General features: G+C 38.9%; 1 protein-coding gene across 50 annotated transcripts in view; it reads right to left on the bottom strand.

The window, feature by feature from the left end:
• Positions 1-7260: 7260 nt before the first annotated feature.
• dlg2 (discs, large homolog 2 (Drosophila)) overlaps positions 7261-23009 on the bottom strand; it is a 222399-nt gene continuing 206650 nt past the window's right edge. For 41 of the 50 annotated variants that reach the window (XM_078107294.1, XM_040180208.2, XM_078107291.1 and 38 more), the window contains 12 exons: positions 20476-20578; positions 19992-20106; positions 19494-19670; positions 18934-19009; positions 15903-15999; positions 14146-14196; positions 12452-12553; positions 11671-11694; positions 10155-10327; positions 9793-9902; positions 8866-8957; positions 7261-8114 (listed from right to left, as the gene is read on the bottom strand). In XM_078107294.1, coding sequence (XP_077963420.1) covers positions 8008-8114; positions 8866-8957; positions 9793-9902; positions 10155-10327; positions 11671-11694; positions 12452-12553; positions 14146-14196; positions 15903-15999; positions 18934-19009; positions 19494-19670; positions 19992-20106; positions 20476-20578 — 1227 coding nt within the window. In that variant the 3' untranslated portion in view covers positions 7261-8007. Of the gene's footprint in view, positions 8115-8865; positions 8958-9792; positions 9903-10154; positions 10328-11670; positions 11695-12451; positions 12554-14145; positions 14197-15448; positions 15492-15902; positions 16000-18933; positions 19010-19493; positions 19671-19991; positions 20107-20475; positions 20579-23009 lie in introns of all 50 variants that reach the window. The other 9 variants (XM_078107288.1, XM_078107327.1, XM_078107324.1 and 6 more) reach the window with 3 other exon arrangements.

The raw sequence follows: 23009 nt of genomic DNA, 5'->3' as shown, positions 1-23009 counted from the left end.
TTCGTGCTGCTGAGGCCTGAGGTGTCTGCAGAGCTGGAGTTACCTGCTGCTGCTGCTGCTAGAGGTGACTGACTGTCGGCGTTGTTTAATCCCACGGCCCCTTAAGGTGCGTTTCCACCGAGCGGTACGGTACGGGTCGGTACCCTTTGTAGATGGCTGGAAAGATTTGTCGTGTTTCCGTGGTTTTTTATTTGGCTTCTACATATTCTACAAACAGCGACCGACTTATTTAGAACACCTCCGTGTTTGCAAAAGCCAAAATGTTTCCACACGCTGGATCGATAAGTTGGTTTGTAAATGTCTCGCTCGCAGTCTTCTCCTCCACGCTGTGTTTTGTTGTTGTTCCGAGTTTCCCGCGCGTGCCGCTGCGTACTGATGTCGTCACAGACAGGCAGACTGAATCGAGTAACGTTTAACGTGTCTAAAGTGCTAAAAAACAAACAAACACACATCCATACAGTTTTTGTGCTTAAATCCAATGTGCAGTTTCCAAGTATCGATACAAATCGATTATGTACCATTTCAATCGATTTGTAATCGATATATGTCGTCCGGAATGCCAATTTGCGGAGCACAGATCGATTCAGTTGGATCGCAGGAATATAAAAAGAATAATAATTGATTCAGTGGATGAATCGTTACACCCCTAATATATATATATATATACATTTTAAACACATTAAAGCAAGCCATTCATACAGGAATGCAAACACAGCTCTCATGTTCATAAGTTCATGATAATGAACAAAAGCAAAAGGGTTATTATGTATGTAGAGCAGCTCCTCCTCATGTGAATTTAATTTTCCAGGAAGAATGACATTGTTCTAAAATTAAGTTTTATTATTGATTATTTGTAAACAATTCTTGTATAAATTGGCATTTGAGACAAATTGTACAAAATAATGAATTAGCAAATGAAAGTAAAACAATTAAAACATGAACATGCATGCATTGTTATCAATACACGAAAGATGGTGAGTTTCAGGATCATACACACAGCAATCTGGATGGAAGAAGGCAAGGCAAGGCAATTTTATTTGTATAGCGCTTTTCATACACAAGGCAGACTCAAAGTGTTTCACATCGTAACATTTCATACAATAAAGTGAAATAAAATGCAGGAATTAAGAAGAATAAGACATCTACTGAGTGACAACAGCTGTAAAAATAGCCGCAGGAAGGGTACACCCGGTGAGATTCTGATGAAAAACAACTCCTTTTTGTTCTGGAATACAATAAGAAATATTTCCACATCGTATCTGTCATGCCAATCATTTTTAACCAATAATTGGACATTTAGTGTATTTTCAGAAATTAAATCAAGCTCTTTTAGAAACATGCTTTTAAAATAACCTGTTAGCTATATCAATCACTGGTAAATATGCGCCTTGAAGTTGACCAGTAGAATATAATAGAAAACCATGCATTAACCCCAATTATAATTGTGAATTATAAAATGTGAACTACAATGCAACAACTAAAAATGAATATGCTTACATTTTTTGACCAAAATGAATGGCTCAAACAGCAGCTCTCACGATAGCTGAGAGGATTCGAATCAACAGTTTGAACAGCAAGTATCTCCCTACTTCAGATGTGTTGAATATTGCACATCCACTGGAAACAGAAGACTGTTGCAACATGCATAGGTCACACATCCTTTACATCTCCACACAGAACTCCCAACTGGCCTGTTAATGTGTGACAGTAGACACAAGGACTTTGGAAGTAGTGTATTAGGTTTATCACTAGAATTAAGCTGGTGTATGAAGATATATCTTCTTTTACATGTCATCGTATCGCTAAACAGAAATAATATTGAGAAACAAGGAATATAATACTAAGGTGTCCCAGAGTTTTCATCTTTCATTTTGCGGGAGCATCAGTTCCAACAGGGACTCATCTACCAGCTCTAAGGGGTCTTCCCAAGGAGTTCCCAGGCCAGTGTGGAGATAATGGTTGGTAATCTCTCCCCCACTTCCCGGGGCCTCTTCAGCCTAGGGTGCTCTGTTACCACATACAATAATGAACATGTTTGAACATTGTGTTCATTATGGATAATCCGGGACTAGCACAGAAGTCCAACAACCGCTCGGGTTCAGATCAGGTAGGCCGTTCCTCCCATTCACGCCTCTACAGTTATCTCCATTGTCCAACTCCAATGCAGCAGCACTCAGCCTTGGACTTGTGAGTATCCCCAAACCCGCCTGGCACCTCCACCACCTTGGGCCACCCCAGAATAGAATTCAGGAGTACAGTTACAAAGCCGAGGCTGTGCGTAGAGTTAAACCTCACCAAAAGGGTTAGGCGATTCAAAAAAGTGGTTGAAACAGGCGGTCTACCACCGCCTGATTTAGGAAAAAATCCAGATATTGAGTCTCCCGTTGCAAGGAGTTCATCTCCATCCTAACGCAAAACTTTCAATGTGTACTGTCCACACACTGGGCTATCACGTATTAGCCTAATATCTCCACGTTTGAAATAAAATCTGTGATTTTTTTTCTCAAAATGTGAAGTTTTTGTTTGTGTGTTATATTCATTTATTTCTTCACCAGTAACATATGAATTGATTTTTAAACAACAGAACACTCACAGGGTTCCCCTCTATCCCCCCAAAATGTCCAGATAGACGAAGTAGAGTTATTACACTTCTATCATAGGTATGCCATTTTCGAGGCAGAGGCCAAAAAACTGGCTAGGGGCCCTGATTGTTAAGTCAAGCGGTGACCAATAAGTCTGGGAAATTGACAAAAAAATAATGGCATTTATCTTGAAACAGTGCAAAAGGAAACACTAGTGTTGATCTTAGTGTTTTTTCCCCATTATCCATTTCATGGCAACACGATCCTATCCGTACATACTGTAAAAGACTAACAAATTGTAGCACTTAACTTGTATCTTTAATGGCACTTATCTATAGAAAATTGTAAATTGGCTTATTTGATGAAATCACACTTTCTTGTTTCTTGTTCTTCTGAGTTTGTATCCCTATGGTTGAATGCACTTATTGTAAGTCACTTTGGATAAAAGGATCAACCAAATTACATGTAAGGTGATGTAATCCCATTCTTTTTATAATACGGTGCATCTTTTTGTCAACAAAAACAATGATGAAATGAATAAGTGCACTTTTGCTTAGAAGTTCCATTGCTTAGAAACACACAAGCTTTCAATGTGACTACTATATTTACTTCCCCCTAAAAGTTGGGTAAACCATGCTGTCTAGATCAAATGATAGGAATTCTAAAATATACAGGCTGTCACCGACAGATTGTTGTCATGGTAATCTATCGACCAATAGCGTTGCAGTATAACAGGACGGGAGGATTATCTGGCTGGTAGATGCATTAGTCATTTGGAGTGCTTTAAGTACTCACGGGATTTATTTATTACGGGATGTTTAACAAAGTGAGGTACTGTTCTACTTTATGGTTTTTACCTACCTGAGTAGACAGGTGGGTAAACCGGTGAGTAAACCTTTGAGGAAACCATTGGGTAAACTGGTGAGCAAACCGGTGGGTAAACTGGTGGATAAACCAGTTGGTAAACTGGTGGGTAAAGTGATGAGTAGACCGGTGAGTAAACTGGTGGATTCAGCTCATATTATCAGTCTGAGAGAGCTATACTCAGGCCTCCAAGGTCTCTTTCTGCGGTTCTGCTGAACATTATATCCTGGCTGGGTATGACTTCAAAGGGCTGTTCATCACTGTTTCTCATATTTAATCTCATGGAAAGCTTGGAGAAGGTCAGTCCTGAGAGAACCTGTGTTAGTGTCTAATAGTGTTTTAGCCTGAAGATGAATGTACTAGTAAGTGTACTTTTCGTCCATCATCACTAAGTTTAAATGGTGACATTTTCATATTTAAAGTTAAACCTTGCATTTGTTTCTATCTGTCTTTAGGTCCCTTTACGTACATTGTAAAGGTACGTAGGTGTCGCTCGCTATAGTCAATCCTCCTGTTTGATAAATTGTTCTCAGTTTCTTAGAAACTATACTGAGTTGGACAAATCAAGGTATCTTCCAAAGTATCGTTTTAGTACAACATTCCTGTTTGGTTTTAGAACCCCTCCACAGTAGCTCAACAGGGAAGCAGGGTCTTAACTATGAATCCAATCAATATCTGCCCTCTGTCATTAAGACTAAGGAACTAGTGGCCTGAATGGAGCAGTTGAAGTTGAAGAACTCTGTCCTAGTCTCTTAAGTCTCTATTCACTTCATAATGTTGCCACAGAATATCACTAATCCAATACTTAACAGCATTTAGTAAACTTTCATGTTGTGACTGCACTGCATAAAAAAATCTGTGAAATATACGGTAAATTACTGGCAGCTGTGGTTGCCAGAGGTTTACCGTAAAAAATAAAGTGACGCCGTATAAGACATTACGGTACGTTTTTTTGCACCCGTAAAATTCCTAGTTGAGAACAGTTTTGTTTAGAGAAATCCACTATTAAAAAAACAGATACACCGTAAAAAGAAATCCGTGAAATATACGGTAAATTACCGTTTTGTTTGTATAAGACAATACGGTATGTTTTTTAAACAGCATTCATTCTGAACCTAATTAAGGTCTTTCTCAGAGATAAACACAGTACAACTGTATGAGTTACGGTATTTTATTACAAGTTCAAAGCAAATTGCCAGCATCTGTATTTTCCAGAAATCCATTGCAAAAATATAAGGTATAATGTATTACAATAGGTTGGCATATATTTCAGTCAACATCAGGAAATATTAAAGAAAGCATATGGTAAATCAACATCCAGGAAGCGTAGCGGTTCGGGACCATCTGCTTGAGGCTTGTATCCTCAGGTGTTCAATGCGGATTGGGATGATCCTCTCTGTAGCCCAAAAACAGAAACAAAGGCAAAGTTAGATTGATGCACTGCTTGAGCAGAGACACATTCACTGCCTTCTTGTGTTTAACTGAGCTTCAATGACCTAGAAGAAACCAACACTCTTAATATAATTCCACTTTATAGTTAATCAAAATTAATAAGAGTCAGGTTGAATGTTAAAAGAGGACCCATTTTAGCACAAAGGCATCAACGTGGCAAAAAACAGGACAAGGTGAACAAAGACAGCGTCTAATAGCAGGTGGCCTGAATACATAGTTACCACTCTGACGACAGAACGATCTGGCGCTGAATGGCAGGAAGACCCGGGTTGATGTAGGAGAGTCCCCTGATGGCTGATTGCCGTCAGCTGTTCCAGCCACACCCTTTGGGGATGAACAGGGGAAGACCACAGCTCCTTGCAGAGACAGCGGAAACACAAACAAAGCAAACAAACCCAGGGGGAGCTGCTGGACTGACAGCATGACATTCACTCTCAAGATTCAATTAAGACTTATCTTCGCGTTTCATGTGGTTCATTTTTTAACAACCAGGATAATTGCACATCTAATTAATCCCATCAATTATACATTTTGTGTGACATGTGAGCAGTGAATGGGGATTTGACCATGAAAACGTTTTTATATCCACTCACTGGAAAACTCACAGCGCGTCCTTCCAAGAGATGCTCCTTCAAATGCGCTTTTAGCTGTTTTGTATTTTGACACTGATGTTCACATAACGCCACACCGCATTTGAGAGCTGTCCCGACAGTAACGTTAACAGAAGCTGATAAGTTAACGATTTGTGTCCGGTAGAAATGAGCCTTAAATGCTCCATATCGAACAGAGGTCTTTTTGCAACCAGCGTCAACGCACTTAAACAAACAACGTGGTTCATTTCTATGAAGTTTGCAATGAAGCACATAACCCCTCTGTGTTTTAACCAACCTGCCACAGTAATTGTATTGAAACATTTTCCTTAGCCAACGTTTTGGTAAACTAATGTTAGCTAGCTAGCTAACGTTCTGTGCAACGTTTTTGCAACAGTGATGCAAAATTGTAGAAAACAAAGCATCAAATTAAAATATAGCTTAGATGATTATGTAGGCAAGTTACTTCAAGAAGAAATATAGCCCGGAGTCAGTTAGGCCGTTGTTCCAGCAATGCAGAGTGCGTAGAAATGGCTCTGAAGTGGAGTTGAAAAGTTCAATCTTCAAACGTTGTGTTTTTTTAACACAGCCACACTTCTGCCCTCCTGTCGTGTCTCTCTCTTTCCTTCTGTCTCTCTCTATATCCCTCAATTTGTCTCCCTTTCTCTGTCTTTCTTTCCCAGCCTTTCCATAAAAAATCAGAATGGTTAATATACCCATGTTACCCATGTTAACTTCACCATTTGTTAACTACAATCTTCATTGCAATTAACAATTATAAACTCTATTTTGTACAAATAATACATGCAAAAAATACTGGACCTGCTGTGAATGCCATAATACGTTATATTTCCACTTGCAGCAAAATAGTCCGTACATTTAACAGTAACGAAATGTATTTTTAAATAGTAATACATGCAAAAACTACGGTATTGAGTGTTGTTCATATTACGGTGGATTACCGTCATCAGTACAATTTTTAGTGCAATTAACAGTGACCAACTGTATCCTTTACAAATAATAAATGCAAAAATAACGGGGCTGGCTGTTACATTTAAAATATGTTATATTTCGGTTGCCAGCACAGTAGTCCGTACATTTAACAGGGACAGAATGTATTTTTTTGAAGTTATAATACATTATAATACATGCAAAAACTACGGTATTGAGTGTTTTTCATAATACGGTGTATTTACGGTATCGGTACACTGTTTAGTACAATTAACAGTGAGAAAATGTATTTCTTACAAGAAATAGATGCATTAATTACGGGTTGCGCTGATATATACATATACGGTATTTCAATGTGATAGAAACAGAAGATGACCTATTTTTAATCAACAGTCTTTTACCGTTGCGATTTAACAGTTTATTACCGTATAATCAACGTACTTTTTTTACAGTGTACTCTGCTTTCATACTTTCAAAAGGTATTGGTTCTTTATTTGAATTCCTATCCTCCGCATTGCTACTATACTCCATGTCGAGTGGTTGCGCCGGCAGCCGCAGGGTTGGCGGTACGAAACCGGCATGCCGCATGTTGTGTGTCGAAGTGACCTTGAGAAAGGCACCTAACCGATAACTGCTCCCCGGGCGCCTTTGCCACAGCACACTGATCCCACTATGGTATTGTTTTAGCCCAATTGTGTTTGAGTAGTAAATTGAAAGACCACTTGAGCCTTTCCACTCCAAATCTAAAACAGAACTTTCTTTCATGATATTCCCATTGACCCTAACAGTCACGACATACTAAATAATTCAAATAAAACATGCTCTGTAAATGACCTTTTAATCAAAGTTTGTTTCAGTAATAAATGATTCTGTGCTTTTATGCCCCCCAGCCATTTAAGTAGCAAAAAATAGTGTTACATCTTTGTTGCCAATGGCAGCTTTTTTCCTTTAATCATTGTCAATGCAACAGTGGGAATAGTTATGTGTTTTTAAATAAAATAAAAATAAAAAACAATAAGTTTAAAACAAACCAAACATTTTCATCACACATCCTCATTGTAATGTGATATAAATACAGTAATCCAAAAAAGGAAAAGATGCTGTAAACAAACATAAAGCAAAGCTGTGTTCTGGAGAAAATCCAAGAAAACATTGAACTTCACATGATTCTTTGCTAGTTGTTGCAGTGTGAAGGGAGAGGGAGGATGTCTCAGTTGGAACGCCTAATTTCTTCTGTTAGCGAAGCAAAGACGTCTGAACGGTACCCCTTTTCCAGCTTTAACAGCATCCAGGTGTGGGCACACACCCTACATTTCCTTTCCTCTGTATTCAAATCAGAATCAACAAACGGTTTATGTTCCAAGACCTCAAACTCCCTAACACTTTGTGGAATACATTCAGAAACATTCATGTTGAGTGAAAGAAGCAGTAACAAAACAAAAGAGAACTCAATTACACATGAAACATATAACACAATAGTTATTTATGGAGTCATCGCCATACAGTTATCATATGTTACAACAAACGTATTACTAGTCTTTAGCAGTCCAGGCTCCCTTCCAGAGTGATTATAGTTTCTCTTTGGAGGGGATCCAGATAAAGGGTCCTGAATGTTCCTCTATCACGCGTTTGCAGTGGCTATAAATGTCTTCTAAGTTGTCTCCTTGAACCAGGGCTGTAAAGCAAAGGGAACTTTTATGTACTTTAACATTTACATTATTACACTTACACATCAACCTCAACAGTCAAATGTTTAATGCCCTGATATAAGAGTTTTATCTGTTGCGATAATTTTTATATATCCATATGAATCTTATTTCGTACTCATAACTACAATTAGAAAGTGATATAAGCAGTAATAAAGCATTATAAATATGTTTGTAATGCTTTGAGGGAATAGGGTGCAACCCTTATTTCCATGACAAGCGCTTGTGGAGAAACTGCTAAAAATGCTTTACATCTTCTGATTATTTTCATAAAGGATTGTGGGTATTTACAAGTGCTAAAACTATACTTTCACAGTGTTACAATCAGCAGTTTATGATGCATTTTAAATGTTTGTAATGTATTATGGATATGGCTATTATTACAGAAAAAAGAGCAAAGAGACACTGTAACATGAATTTATCTTCTTAAATAGACTGTTGTTGTATTTCAGATGCCAAGAATAAATATTCAAAAACTTTATTAAAAGTTACATTTAGGATCTTACCACTGATACAGGCATGTTTTCATAAAGTTCAAACAATGTTGTTTCCTTTATTACTGAAGAAGTAATCTTCAAAGTGACAGTTCCTGTCTGGAGGCCGAAAGGATAGCCTTTAATCGAGCACTCAACAGGCCTTGTGTGTTCATTCTGTGTTTAGTAATGGACAAGTAGAATATGGACAGCCCCTTCTGAATTTGTGCTTCTACTAACATCATACCTGTGAATAATTCACCAAACTCCTGCTCCAGCTTCATCGCCCTGTCGAATGTCTTCATGGCTTGTTCCTCTGTCAATCTTTTATTCATATCCCTGAGCAGGGAGATAGGACACACATGGTTCTATCCCTGAACTGTGACAACCCCTGTTCCTAATAATAATAAGCAGTTTCTTTGTACTTCAAAGCATTGCATTTCCGGGTTAGGCGGGGTTTTGATCGGTCCCTCCTGCTAACAAATGGAACCTGGTTCACAACTTCTCAAGCTCTCTCTGCTCACTTCTCCGTCCTCCTCTTACCTTCCTTAGTGCACCTTAACAACCCATGCAGACATGGGAGAACGTGCAAACTCTAAACAGAAAGGTGCTGGTCGGGTTTGAACCCAAAACCTTCTTGCTTAAAGGCAACAGTGCTAACCACCACACTACCGCGTTAACCCAATCAATAGAAAATATGTTCTCCTGTCCCTCCTGTTATTAGATTCTTCCAAACAGAGATTCAGAACACAAGGAGCAAAAGGTTTTCCTTTAAACCGGATAATGAGAGGTGTGTTCATAACAAATTAATCAGAGCACATATTGCCCAATACGACAATTGCGTTAATATATCATAAAAAAAACTATTGTTTAGTTTATAAACACAGCGGAGCCTCTTCATATCACTTTCAGGTAACTTGAATGAGAAGAATAAGGATCAGTTTAACTGCACATTCTCTGGTCTCATCTAAAAACATGGATGGATGTCAGAATGTCGTTCACTACTGAGCCTGGCTAACAACGCTAACGTTATATTGTCTTCACTCTTGTGTGGAGAGCATAGGCCTTCCAGAGCACCAATGACTGACTGAATGATAATCTCTGAGGTGTTCCATAACCCTAGTGCAAAGTAAACAGGCTGATTATTATCAAAAGGAAACACGTGAATACTCACATTAATGAATCAATAGATTTTGGTTTTATGAAGATGGCGACGGGATGGAGTTGTGCTACTTGTAGTCGTTTGATGGCGTTTCCAGACACATCCAGAATGCAGTGTTTCCCCTGAGAAAGAGGCATGAATTTACAAGTGATGTAGCACACACAGTCTCATCTCTCAGTTTACGAAAGCATAAGCTCCTGGTTTAACTAGAATTATGTAAAAGACGCTATATCTTTTCTTTTTCCCTTTGATATGATTATCACCAAGCAGCTGGGTTGATAAACATGTGTATTCATTCTACTTATATTTAAACTGCAAGAACTAAACTTCACATTGATCCATTTATATTGGTGCGTTCACGTAGTGCTGCTCACCCTTTCGGCAACATATTTCACAGACTGGACACTCGTTCCATAGAGATTATCGTTGTATTGTCCCGCCTCAATGAACTTGTGCTCTTGGATGTCATTCTCCATCTGCTCTCTGGACGACACAAAGTGGTAGTCTCGCCCGTCCACCTCATAGTCCCTCTTCTGCCGAGTGGTGTCTTTTGTGCAAAGAGGACAGTAAGATCTTTATAAGATAGACACTATAAGGCTGTAAGGATTGATACACACTGGAAGGGGTGTATCAACCCTGCCACATCTGATTCTAGAGCAGGGCCTTCATAGGGCTCTTGTCTATTGTGTTCTTGAGAAAAGCCCACTGGACCCTGCCTAGTTGCATTAAGAACCTAACAAGCGGAGATTTTCTGAAAGTTCATGGGTTAGTATTTCTGAGGTGATGGAAAGTAATTTTTAGGTGTATTATAAGTTATAAATTGTAATTTAAGATGTACAGTTGAGTTTTCCTAATGAAAAAATGTTAATACTGCCAGAAGTGTTTCTTTATTATGTTTTGTATTTCCTCCATTAAGCTACCTGCTCGCTGGCTTGCTAAAATAATGTGTATGGCATCTTTTAATTATTTACTCAATTCATTTTATTGCATTCTACTACTCTATATTTCTGTTCTAAATGACTGTAGTCTTCATCATTAATATGTGTAATGTAGTGGCCCAACAACAAGTATGTTAATAACATACCTGGCAACAAACCCTGTTCTGGTTCTTCAATTTTCATTGAACGCCTGTTTGATTGTATGATAGTACTATAGTATACTGTTGATGAAAAGCAAATTGCTTTTTTTGTGCATGAAATGCACTTTATTAATAAAGCTTTAATTGACTTGAGATAATTGTCATTATTGTTATGTCATTAAGTTATGCTCCAATAAATCAGAAATAGGGATAGAGAATAGAGGAAAGCTCTGTGCCGTAACTAATCCTTCCACCTTCAACTTTATAGTGTTCGGCGGTGGGATCTGCTACGCAATGATCTTTAAAGATATCCACTCACATCAATCAGAACTTGTCATGACATTTGCACATGTGAGCAAATGGAGGAACAGGACACTAAATGTTGTAATACATTTCCTTTTTACTTTGTTCTTTAATTAATTGTTTTTAACTCAAAGGGCAAGTGGAGCGTAGATTCTCCACTTATGAGCTCCAAACATTGTTAGAGCTTTGGAAAATAACAAATTCCTTATTTAACATTGCTAATATACAATGTGCTAGAAATGTTTTGAGCCAATTTCACTGGATATCTTTAAAGACAAGAAGGTGGCTGGTAATCAATTACTCTACGATGGTTCTAGTTGGTTAAAATATATATACTGTAAATAAAGTATACACAGTACATATAATATTTATATATATACATATATATATAATATATATACACACACACACACATTTAAGTAAACGTCTTTATCGACAAGAAATGACTTCAAGACTCACTCTATAGACAAAGGGATGAAAGAATGAACTGAGCTCATCCACTCACTCACCTTGGTCCCCTGAACTGTTTGCAGCTTTATACGGTTTGAAAGGTATTGTGAAATAAGAGATGAGTAAATCAAAACATGCAAAAGAAAAAAGCGTTGGCTGATGGAGAACACATCACATGCAGAAAGGAGTTAGCTGTCCTCTTTAGGATGAGTCCAAATGGAGGGAACTGGGTTTACTCACACACCTACACACACACACACACACACACACACAGATGTACACAAGATAGAAAATTTCCATCTGTAGCACTATGGCAGCGTTACACGAAGGCCCACAGGCATCTTTTGCTATAAAACCTAATATTTATGTCCATAGAAAACAGTCAAATACCATTAATGGTATAAGAGAAATGATTTTATGTGGTTAATAAGTTGAATTCAAAATGTCTTCCCTCACCATACTGACAGTGGGTCTGATTATCAACAGTGACCTGTGTGCGCTGTCCCTCTAGAACCATGTCAGCTACTGAAATCATTATCCTCATCACAGAAGTTCATCTGACAAGTTTTCTTGTAACACACTGTAAATAATTTATAAGCAAATTGTGATTTGAAAAGTGCAATACATTAGGGAACAGCGGTGTGATGAGTGGGTGATAAATGTTTATACACAACACTGATGACATTGGTGATCGTGGTTGTGACAGCATCAGATTAACAAATGAATAGACAAAGCACCATTCCTGCTCATCAGTATTAGAGCATAGCGGTCTACAACCATTATGTAACAGCATGAATACAACCAGTAATCTCAAATTGCTTTATTTCATTTTATACTTACGTGGCACACAAGAGCCAAACTTGTCTGGGAATTCTGATATCAGATCATCATTGATTCTGTCCTTCATTGGCCCAAGAATTATGACGGGTCTAGCATAATTAACTGGAAGAGAAAACAACTTTTTAACACTGATTGTTATTGTTTGCATGAAAGTAAACCTTGTAGAGGTTATTTTCCATGTGTTGTGTCCAGGGGAGCTGTGGTTATATTTATAATACACATTTGTATATATTATTGTATTATTATTATTATTATATTTGGACGTTTTGAACACTAGCTGCCAACACTTACAGTAAGTGATGTGAGATCCTTCTTACTTTGAAGGAAAAAGTGAACTAGTTGTAAACGGCGTCAGACATGTTAGTAATTTAGTTGCTGGAAAATCTGTTAATTATAAGAGCTACTCTCATGGAGTCTCATAGAGGGACACAGCTAATGCTAATAAAACATATGCTTTATTTATATGTTTATATGTAATTGTTGTTCTTTTTCACTAAATGGAGCTTTGTGGTAACGTTGGGGCCTTCTTCAAACCCCCGATGACTTAACCATCTGCCATTACTGACCACTGTCAAAACCTTGACTTAAAAGTAAGTAATATTAGTAATATATAGTATTTAGGATAAAACATCCATTTAGAAAGCGTTAAAATATTTAGGACAGTTGCAAAAACAAAGCTGCTATAAAACATCTTCAAAAAAAGATTTTTTACCAATAATGAATCATTCCAACCGGGAAAGCATGGGAGTATGTTAATGTATTGGTTTTTCCTCAATGTTGCATCTTCCTTCTATTCTTAATGATGTGAACCTATCCACATTCCCAATGATATGTCTGCACAATCCTGCCGAGCTCTTTTATTTTGGAAGGATACGTTGTAAATCATTTTTTAGATAAACCTAAACCTAAATCTACTACCACATAAACCAGATTATTTTCCTCCATCTGCCTATTCAATGTGGAATGGATGAGTCTGCCACATCCCTACTTACTTATGTAGTTTATTATTACTGCTGTGGTTGTTCCTCCTAAATTTAGAAGGGGGCTTCATACAGCTATTTAGCTTTTAAAGTGCTTCTTGTCTGTTCATCTTCATGAATGGGTTAAACTGCTCAGTTTGGTTTCAGACACCCCATTTACAGTCTTTGGATCACACCAGGGATAGGGAAACTAAAATTCAACAACCGCAACCACAGAAATAGCAGACGAGTATGTCTTCTCTAGTCATTTTACCAGTACAAAAGAAAATGGCAATTCAGGCTCAAAGGATAGAGAGCTGAAGCGAATGGCTGGCTAGTTAGCTCTTAGCTTCTCCTTATATGGGGTGGTGGGCATAAAGAAGGAGGGATAGTGGCACCGAGCATTGCTACTGGTCACCAGTTTGCTGCTAAGCTCATTTTTGTATTCTGGCTATACTGTATATGCTACATAACATTGTAGTTATTGTTGTCGCTGCAAATCCTCACCTCAATGATTCCACGACCTGTTGTAAACTGGTTTACTTAAAAAGTTAGCATGCTACAACGGTTGAAGTGGCTATGGTCAAAAAGGCCACCGCCCTGACCGCCCCTCTGGGCATGTCTGTTGTTCTCCTGTTCTATTTCTATGATTAAAATGGCTGTGAGTGTCCTGGCTTATTAATCCTCTGTGTTTCATGTGTTGAGGTTCAGGTTTTGATGGCACATTTCACTTACTTTCTTGTCGCATCACGGGTTCATATGAGAGAATTACATCCTCTTGGCTCCCTGGTGGGGCACATGGTGAACAATGTCAGTGTGTCATTAGGACAAACACTCATTACTTATCTAAACGTCATATTTGACAACATGGCAGCAAGTTACAGAACAATGTTTCTGTTGTAGATATATGAATAAATTACATAAAAATGCATATATAAAGCTCATGTAAATCTTAAACCCTCAATGTATATTGTGTCTCCCAATTCTCAAGCCATCCAATTCAGTGATTATATGACGTGAGGAAACCTGAGCCAATATGGTATTAAGATGGATATTACAGTTCCCTGATGTTTTTAATAACATCAATATACATGCATTTAGCAAACCATCTGAGTTTTGTGGGATTTTTTTTAGCTCAGGTGGTAACTTTCAATGACAGAAGTTAATATTAGTTAGTTGAAAAACATTTGTAAGAATTCCATTTTCGCTTATCGATTGATAGGAGCACAAAAATATCCGTAACACAGGAATTCTGCCTGCACAAGGAAATCCTGAAATATCCTGGATTAGTAGGAAAAGACTTTTAGTTCCAAAGGAACTTTTCCACTTCTATTAACATGAATGTATATTTCTGGACCCCAAATGTCTACAACATGTTACAAATGACAAAACAAACAGATGTCATTGGAGCTCCAAAATAGTTTTCACACCAAGATGCTCACAATTACAAAAAAACCTTCAGTCGTTTACGCCAGTGTCGTGCAAGCATGCATCAAACCGTATCAACATCAAAGGGAAGGTGCCAGGGAGGGGTTATATTGTCAAGAAACTTGAATGAACAACATTTAGCATGCCATGGAACATTTGGAAGGCTTCAGGGGACAACAATCATAGTGCTGAGACAGAGTTAAAAATGTAGGACGGCTGGTGGTTCAACAACCAGACTGTGAGCAGGGCTTGACAATAATATTTTTGCTCAATAGCAATTGTGGCAAGTGGATCAAATAATTTTTGGACTACATTTATGTTCATGTTTGAGTTAAAAGAGAAATTCCTAAAAAAAAAGGACATAAAAAAAAAATCAAGTGTATATATATATATTTATTTAAGAATAAAATAATAAATGGCATGTGTTCTATTACAATAAAACAGACAGGAGGGGAGCCAAAACCAAAATTTCCTCCAAACCTTGAGTTTAGTAAACCATCTTTGCATCTGAGAAGCAAGACAAACCCAATAAGTGCAGCATGCAAACAGGCTGTGGATGTGAGAGGTTTGAGGTAAACAGAGATGAGGAAACATTCCTGGACCAACTTACTGCATGTCTTTGTCCCATACCCATCATCACCTATCCCCAAGTCCTATTGGCCGTCCAAAGAGAACCAGAACAGAGGAAAGAGAGGAAGGACAGCCGCAACATAAGTAAAAGGTTGAAGGGCAGTGAGAGGGAGGAGCTGCACAGTCACAGATTTGTCTGTGTTCAGACAGCAGAGAGCCAGCAGGGGGAGCCAGCTACATGATGATAACACATAGACCCATTGAGAGGGACCTAAATAATCTCTGGATGGAAACTGGGGGCGCATCACACCAATGTGAACAACTTTGGCCTCTATCCCGCTGACTGATGAGCATGTGAGCCAGAATGTCTCTCTTGACTGTGGTCCAAGAGAATGACACTAAAACAAAGGACAGGGAATGGGGTCTCCTATCAGCCCAGTCACCAACAGCAACTCTCTGCGTGGAGGAACATGTGTGTCTGTGAGCTTACTTACGGTCCGAATCACTGCCATCCTGCTCACCCTCTTTGTTCTTGTAGAATGGGAACTTTCGCGTAAAGATGAAATTCTTTTTACGTTTGTCATTGACTGACTGTGAAGGGAGAAAAAGCATGGGGCAAACTGGTGTATCTGTCACGTTCATGCAGACAAAAAAGCGGCTTGCAAAGTGTGAGACGTCAAGAAGTTGCTACGGTGAAAACTGTTTCTCCCAGATTCTAAGAAAGTAACTTCAACTTCTAAGATAGTTTATAAAATGTTGCGGTTGAATCCAAGTGGGTAAAAGTTAGGTTAATCATTTGATTAGAGGAAAAAAGATTAACACGGGGGTTATCACTGTTGCCTAACAGTGTGTGGAGTCTGCATGTTCTCCCTGTGTCTGCAGTAGGTGTGAATGTGACAGAATGGTTGTTTGTCTCTATGTCAGCACTGTGACTGACGTTTTATATGATTATACGTAGAGATGACAACTTTGTTTCGGACTTTTGATCTGGCAAAAGGAGGAAATGTAAGGTGTGATGCTTTCTGTTTTATGACAGACTGAACAAATAAATGATGATGAAAGTGAAAATAGTAGGTAACAATATTGAAATAGATTCTATAACCAATGGCTTGATTAAATTACAGTATTATTACCAAAGACTGAATAAATGAATGTTGTACACAGAGAGAATATATATTACATATTATCTAACTTTTGTAAATTCATGGTAATATTTGGGTAAAATAAAAAATTAAATAAGATACAATACGTATAAAATAATACTCATTACTGACAGACTAATGAAGTGCGACTGTGGGTGAGTGGGGGGCACGGTCGTCCTCCAATCAGAGGGTTGTCGGTTCGATCCCAGGCTCTGCTAACCCGCATGTCGATGTGTCCTTGGGTAAGACACTTAACCCAACATTGCTCCTGTAGCTGCGACTAGGTGCGGCAGGTGTCACTGTATATGGTTCTCCTGTCATCAGTGTATGAATGGGTGTGAATGGGTGAATGATGTCATGTAGTGTTAAAGCGCTTTGAGTGGTCGGAAGACTAGAAAAGCGCTGTACAAGTACAGTCCATTTAATGAGTAGTCACGTTTACCAAGGCTGTGCAGCGGGGGAATCACTTTTTGAATATTCATACGTTTGATGGATAAACTAACATGTTAACTCAACTTCTTGTGAAATCAGCATGGAGCCCATACATCTACCATCGGAGTGTAAGCATCACTCAGATGTTTTCATTATATCAAGGAGAATAACAGTGCAACTCCCATTACTTCTTGATGTGCCACAGCCTTTTAAAGCCCGGCGAGAAAGACGTGAGCTCATGCTATGAGAGAGAGAACCTAACTGGGATTTAGTTAAGGACAAGATTGTCATAAGCACACAACATGCAGTGGTGGGATGAAAAATATGAACCTAACAGGATGAGACTTGACATTATGAATGATGAGTATGCTCATGTAAAGACAAAATTCTGCAGATGATGGGGAACGCTGCTGCCTATACAGTCATGCTCGAGTGAAGCCACAACCAGACTTCACACATTTACTCATAACTTCATCTTTGTTACTGTCTTGTCTACACAGTGGATGTGTTTTTCGAAAAACATTTTACACCCGGGGTATGAATTATGAAAGTTGTATGAATTAAAAATGTGTGAAAAGTAGAAAAGACAACATAAAAAAATACAGGAGCAGGAATTGTAATGGTAATGTGACAGAAAATCCATATAAGCCACAGTCTTGAACTTTATTCTTTGAATTAGTCTTTTTTATCAGCCTCTAGAGCAGCGGTTCCCAAACTCAAGAATGCCGCGGCCCACTTTGAAATCTGAAAATCTTTCGCGGCCCACCCAAACCTTTAATCACAACTCTGATCAAAACATTAAATGACCTTAAGAATTTAACCAAAATCAAAACATCCGCGAGCAAAAGTCTGTGTCGCGCGAGCAAAAGTCCGTCTCCGCGAGGTATTTGCTCGCTTGCGAAACGTGAACTTCGTTGCTTACGAGGACAATCTCTGCTCGCGCTCGAATGAGTTTTCCACGCGCTCGCTGTTTTTTTTTTTTTTTACAGTAAGGTGGAGACGGTGCTTTCAGGGTCCGATCGATGTCGCGAGGTGCGTCCGCTCCCGCCGTCCCCTCGCCATCCACGCCTTAAATCTTCGGCTGCTTTTAGAATAACTTATTTTCCCCGTTAAGATGGTTCAGCTACTGTAAAGAAAAGGCCACCGTCTCTCGCTCTATAATCTCATTAAATGCTCGGCGAGAACGACAGCACTGTTTCTCCGACGCGCCCTGAAACAAGCTCCATATCTCACGCGCTTGAGCGCCGCTCAGCATCTCGCCGTCGTAGACCGAGCTTTGGCATGTTTGGCAGAGCGCCTTGAGCGCCGTGTACAACCAGTATGGATCAACCGATTAACCAATGGATCCATAAATATAAGGCACTCCGGATTATAAGGCACTGTCGTTTTGAGAAAATTAAAGCCTTTTATGTGCGCCTTGGAGTGCGGAAAATGCGGTATATTTACTTAATACTACAAGAGGGCGCCCCTTTTGTTGAACAACGACAGGCGGACGAGAGCGAGAGCCTTATTGTTTTATTAATCTGTCCGTTTAAATTGTTTGTGCTTCATCAACGAATGTTTCACATAACTAATGTGCCGCATCATAAATATTTTTATATTAATTTCAAACTTTAAAAAATTGAAAATTACATTACCTCTAAATTATTACCTCTCCGCGGCCCACACTTTGGGAATCGCTGCTCTAGAGTATCATTTGTCATTTCATGATATTTTAAAATGCAGCTTCTTCAAAGTAAATAATAACACATAAACGTTCATGAAATGAGATCTATCAAATGGTTATGCATGGACATCAAACTGCAGTGAGGACAGCGTAGGGATGGAACCAACACTTGCCCAATAATGAGCCAGTGCACAGAGAGACTTACAGCCACTGAGAAGACTTTCAGATCATCAACTCCAAGAACTACTATACATTTCCACTTTCAGCTCTCATAGAGATACTCACGTCTTTTGAATTCGCGAAGCCCGGTTTAGCATTGAACTTCACAGTCTTTAGATGCGCTCGCTCTTTCCTCTCCACCCTGCAGAGCAAGCTAAGTTATTCACAGAGATTTTATGAAATGGCTTGATGACATAACACTGAACTACACAACCACTCTGGTTTAGCACAACTTTCAAATACTTATGCCTTAAAATGTTATATCTTCCCAGCCATTGCTTCAAACCATGTATATAGAGAAAGATCAATACCAGATTAATGACGTATCAAATATGTGCTTTCCTATGTGTAGTGGCTTCAGGTTTCTAGCATTAGATTTAACACCCAAGTAATACATTCATTCTTTCCCTTTAAAAATCAGATTTTGAGGACTCCTATTCCATTCTTTTAGTCATCGAGGAATTTCTAAAAACATTTTTCAAAAAGGTGGTCCCTTCATATCAAACACGGAAGCACTGTTGCCTCATTGACTAGGGATCTTTTGTCCACCCATTAGCTTTTAGGCAAATCATACACACACTCCTAGAAATCCCTCAACCAGACACAGGTTGCTGTCCACTACTCACCGTCTCTTGCTGGGGATGACACCCATCTCCTCACTGTCGCCATGTGGTGTGACACGGCGGGCCTGCCACCACTCATCATCTGAGGCGTTAATGACGTGAAGGATGTCTCCATACCTGAAGCTGAGCCCTTGGCTTGGGAGACCACTGTCCTTTGACTTCTCGTAGTCAAAAAGTGCTCTGTTCAGTGGAAGATATTGGGATTATCAGGATTTTGTGATTTGGTTGGGAGCAACTGGAAGACAGAGACACCGCTTTACCAGGTCAGAAAGAATTGTGACGGTTGGTCCATAGAGGGTTGCTAAACTGGTTTTAACATGTATGTGTCGTCTCTATAAAAAGTGAACAACTACACCTAAGACAAAGATGCTACTCCAGTGTGTTTCCTGGAATGAGTCAGTGCAGACTCGACAGGATCAATTTGTGGCATCTAGAACATATTTTTCATCTGAATTTAGTTTGAAAATCCCGAACAAGAGGGAAATGCTAAAAAAGACCCACCTGACATAGAGCGATCTCTTCTGATTGGTTCGCAGGGATCCTGACCCGGAGCTCACGCTGTGGTTCATCATCTGTTCCCTTAGGTCGTGGATTTTAGCCTCAAACCGCCCATATTCTGTAAAATAAGATTACAGGACAGCCTGTGTTGAGAATGAGAGTGATTCCTATTGGGTGAAAATAATTGATTAAATTATTAAATTATAATTGTCATTAGAGTCCAACTAACAAAAAACTGACTATGACCATTTAACAAACATAATAACTGCAGATCCGGCAGTCTTCACTGTATTTGAACATATATTTTCTGGGGGATACTTCAATTATAACTCTAGATATGAAGATCACATTTTGTGAACAAAGTTAGCCATGAAACACAAGTTCGCAATGGTTAGAAGCTGGCTTGATTATTACCAGATTGATTAGTAGGTAGTGAGACCTACTTAAGCATTGTCTTGTGTCTGTTCCTGTGTTTGGACTGACTCACCTTCTGGTCTGTACTGGGCAATGATAGTGACCACCTGTCCAGCTCCCTTCAGTGCTGCTGCTGCTTGTTCATGTGTGGCTCCACGTAGGTCAATGCCATTCACCTGTTAGCAAGAAGGAACATTCACAGGATACCGTGGGTAGAATTTCATTTGTTGGACTCGAACAATGACTTGTAGCAAAAACAAAGATAGCTTTATACCACACAAGTGCAATTACATGATCATGACCTTCAATGGAAAGACATCTGCAGTAGGTATATGTCTTTTTTTAACATCATTTGAGGCTTTGTCTCGTAGCCGACAATGCTAACAGTGCTACCAATGTAAAATACTGTAAATGTGCTGAAATAGTCTATTGGGTTTGCCTGAGTAGAACCATTTTCCATGACAATCGAATAGAAAATCTGTTTTCCAAACACAAAAATGCAGTTTTTTGGAGAGGTGTGATGTTTCAATCTATTTTTGTTTGTATATATGTAACTATATATATCTTTCTCACATTTTACTGCCTGACTCTGACATTCCACCAGTCACTTTCTTTCACACTGCACACGTTGCTTACACTTTTCACTTGTCACTTTCATTTGTCACTTTCTGTTCGCTGGTGCACTTTATTTTTTTATTTTTAAATATTTTTAACTTTAACTTTTATTCCTTTATGGTTTTAAACTAACCCATAACCGTATACTACTAACCCATAACATTATTTTTTATTTAATTCCTCGTGCACTGTTGTCTTGTCGTCCATTGTCGTACTGTCTGCTATTACGCAGCAACCGCCAAGTCAAATTCCTTGTATGTCTGACATATTATGGCAATAAATGTTTCCGGATGCCTGATTCTGTCACGGTGTGGTTCACTTCCTGTTGTATTTTGTAGTTTTCTGCCACTCGTGTCCCCGGGTAACTTCACTTCCTGCCTTGTCCCGTCATCCCCTGTGATCGTCTAATAGTTTCCACCTGTGTCCAATCACCTGCACCTCCCTTGTGTATTTAAGCCGTGTGTCTCCTGTGTCACGGGTCGCGTCATTGTCTTTCGCCACGCATGTCCTTGTCTCTCGTCGTTCGCAGTTCCTGTCTCCCTTTTTGTCCCTTGGCCTTTTGCTTTAACCTTTTTGACAATTAAAGTCCCTTTTGTTTTTGAACTCTGCGTCTGAGTCCTACCTCCCCCGCAAGAGGTGCTGCTGAAAGCAGGTCATCTTCCTCAGAATAAATGAAGAGCTAATTCAAGCCACGTTAAAATGGTCAACTCAGAGAAGAAGATCTGGTTTCTGTAGTGCTCATTTCGAAAGGAAAACATAGTTTAACAAGTTTATGTCTGAAACACCTGTTTTCAGTCAGTGTGCTGTCTTTCATTGTTAGGGCAACTAGACCGTGGCAACAAAACAAATTGATTCAAAGATGTGTATAGAGACAGGAGACTCAGACCTATGGAGTTAGAGGGATAGGAAGTGTGGAAAAGGCCATTGGACCCCAACATTATGCCCCAGGCCCGATTTGGCATTGAGGCTGGTTTGATTCCTTCACAAGATGGTCCGTAGAATGTGTTGGCGATAGCCAACACATTCAAAGTAAGCCGAGGTGCTGATTGAACAATAATGACCAGCAAAACAGTGCCATTTAGATTTAAGAGCTTTGATGCGAAACATTGCCGTGACACTACAATGCAATGAGACTGTTGCACAGTGGGGGTAAAACTATTTCAATGAACTATAATGTAGCAGGGAATCAGTTCCTCGCAGCTACAGGCCACTGTGTAGTCTGCTCATCATCTCAGTAAGTCCATGCATTCAATGTATTATTTAGTATTTCTGTATATACTGTATAATATTTCATTTCAGTCATTGTGGATACTTGTTTTTATTTTACTTTTTACTTAACTGGTTGGATTTTTACTTTATTTGTGCATGTTTGCGGCTTCAATTCGGTAAACTCAAATAGAGTAAATGTCACAAACTACTGAATACTGAAAATTATCCTTGGTAACGTATTACTAGAATTCTATTCTGGGGTAGTTTTTCCTTTGCTGGTGTGAGGGTTTCAGAAAGAGGGATGTCGCATGTATACAGACTGTGAAGCCCTCTGAGGCTAATTTGTAAATTGTGAATTGAACCTAAAAGTGAGAATGTGCTAAAATTGAACGGATAATTGTTTTATTAATTGTTAATTCTCCTGGACATGAGGTGTTAATTATGGTACCACTGTACGCTGAGCAATGATATACATAAGATAAAATAAATGGGTTCTGAATGGGAATACATATAAGTTCAACGGCTATCAACATCCTATTTAACAAGAGCATACAATAAACATTCTAGTAACTACAGTAAATCAGACATACTACACCTAGTGAAATTGGAGAAATACTGTAGGAAAGAGAAAAAAGACATGTTTGGCCTTAAAAAAATCTAGGTCAGTAGGACTATTACACTCTCTATAAATATGCTGGGAACACGGTAGGTTTAACTATTCAAGATTAGATCTGTACTGGCCATAGGGGAACATTGATGTTTCCAGCAATGTTCTAGTAGTTG

Source organism: Gasterosteus aculeatus, chromosome 7 (assembly GCF_964276395.1).
Source record: "Gasterosteus aculeatus chromosome 7, fGasAcu3.hap1.1, whole genome shotgun sequence".
NCBI lineage: Eukaryota > Metazoa > Chordata > Actinopteri > Perciformes > Gasterosteidae > Gasterosteus > Gasterosteus aculeatus.
The sequence above is the reverse complement of the archived record's forward strand: the minus strand, read 5'-3'. Positions and strand labels throughout refer to the sequence as shown.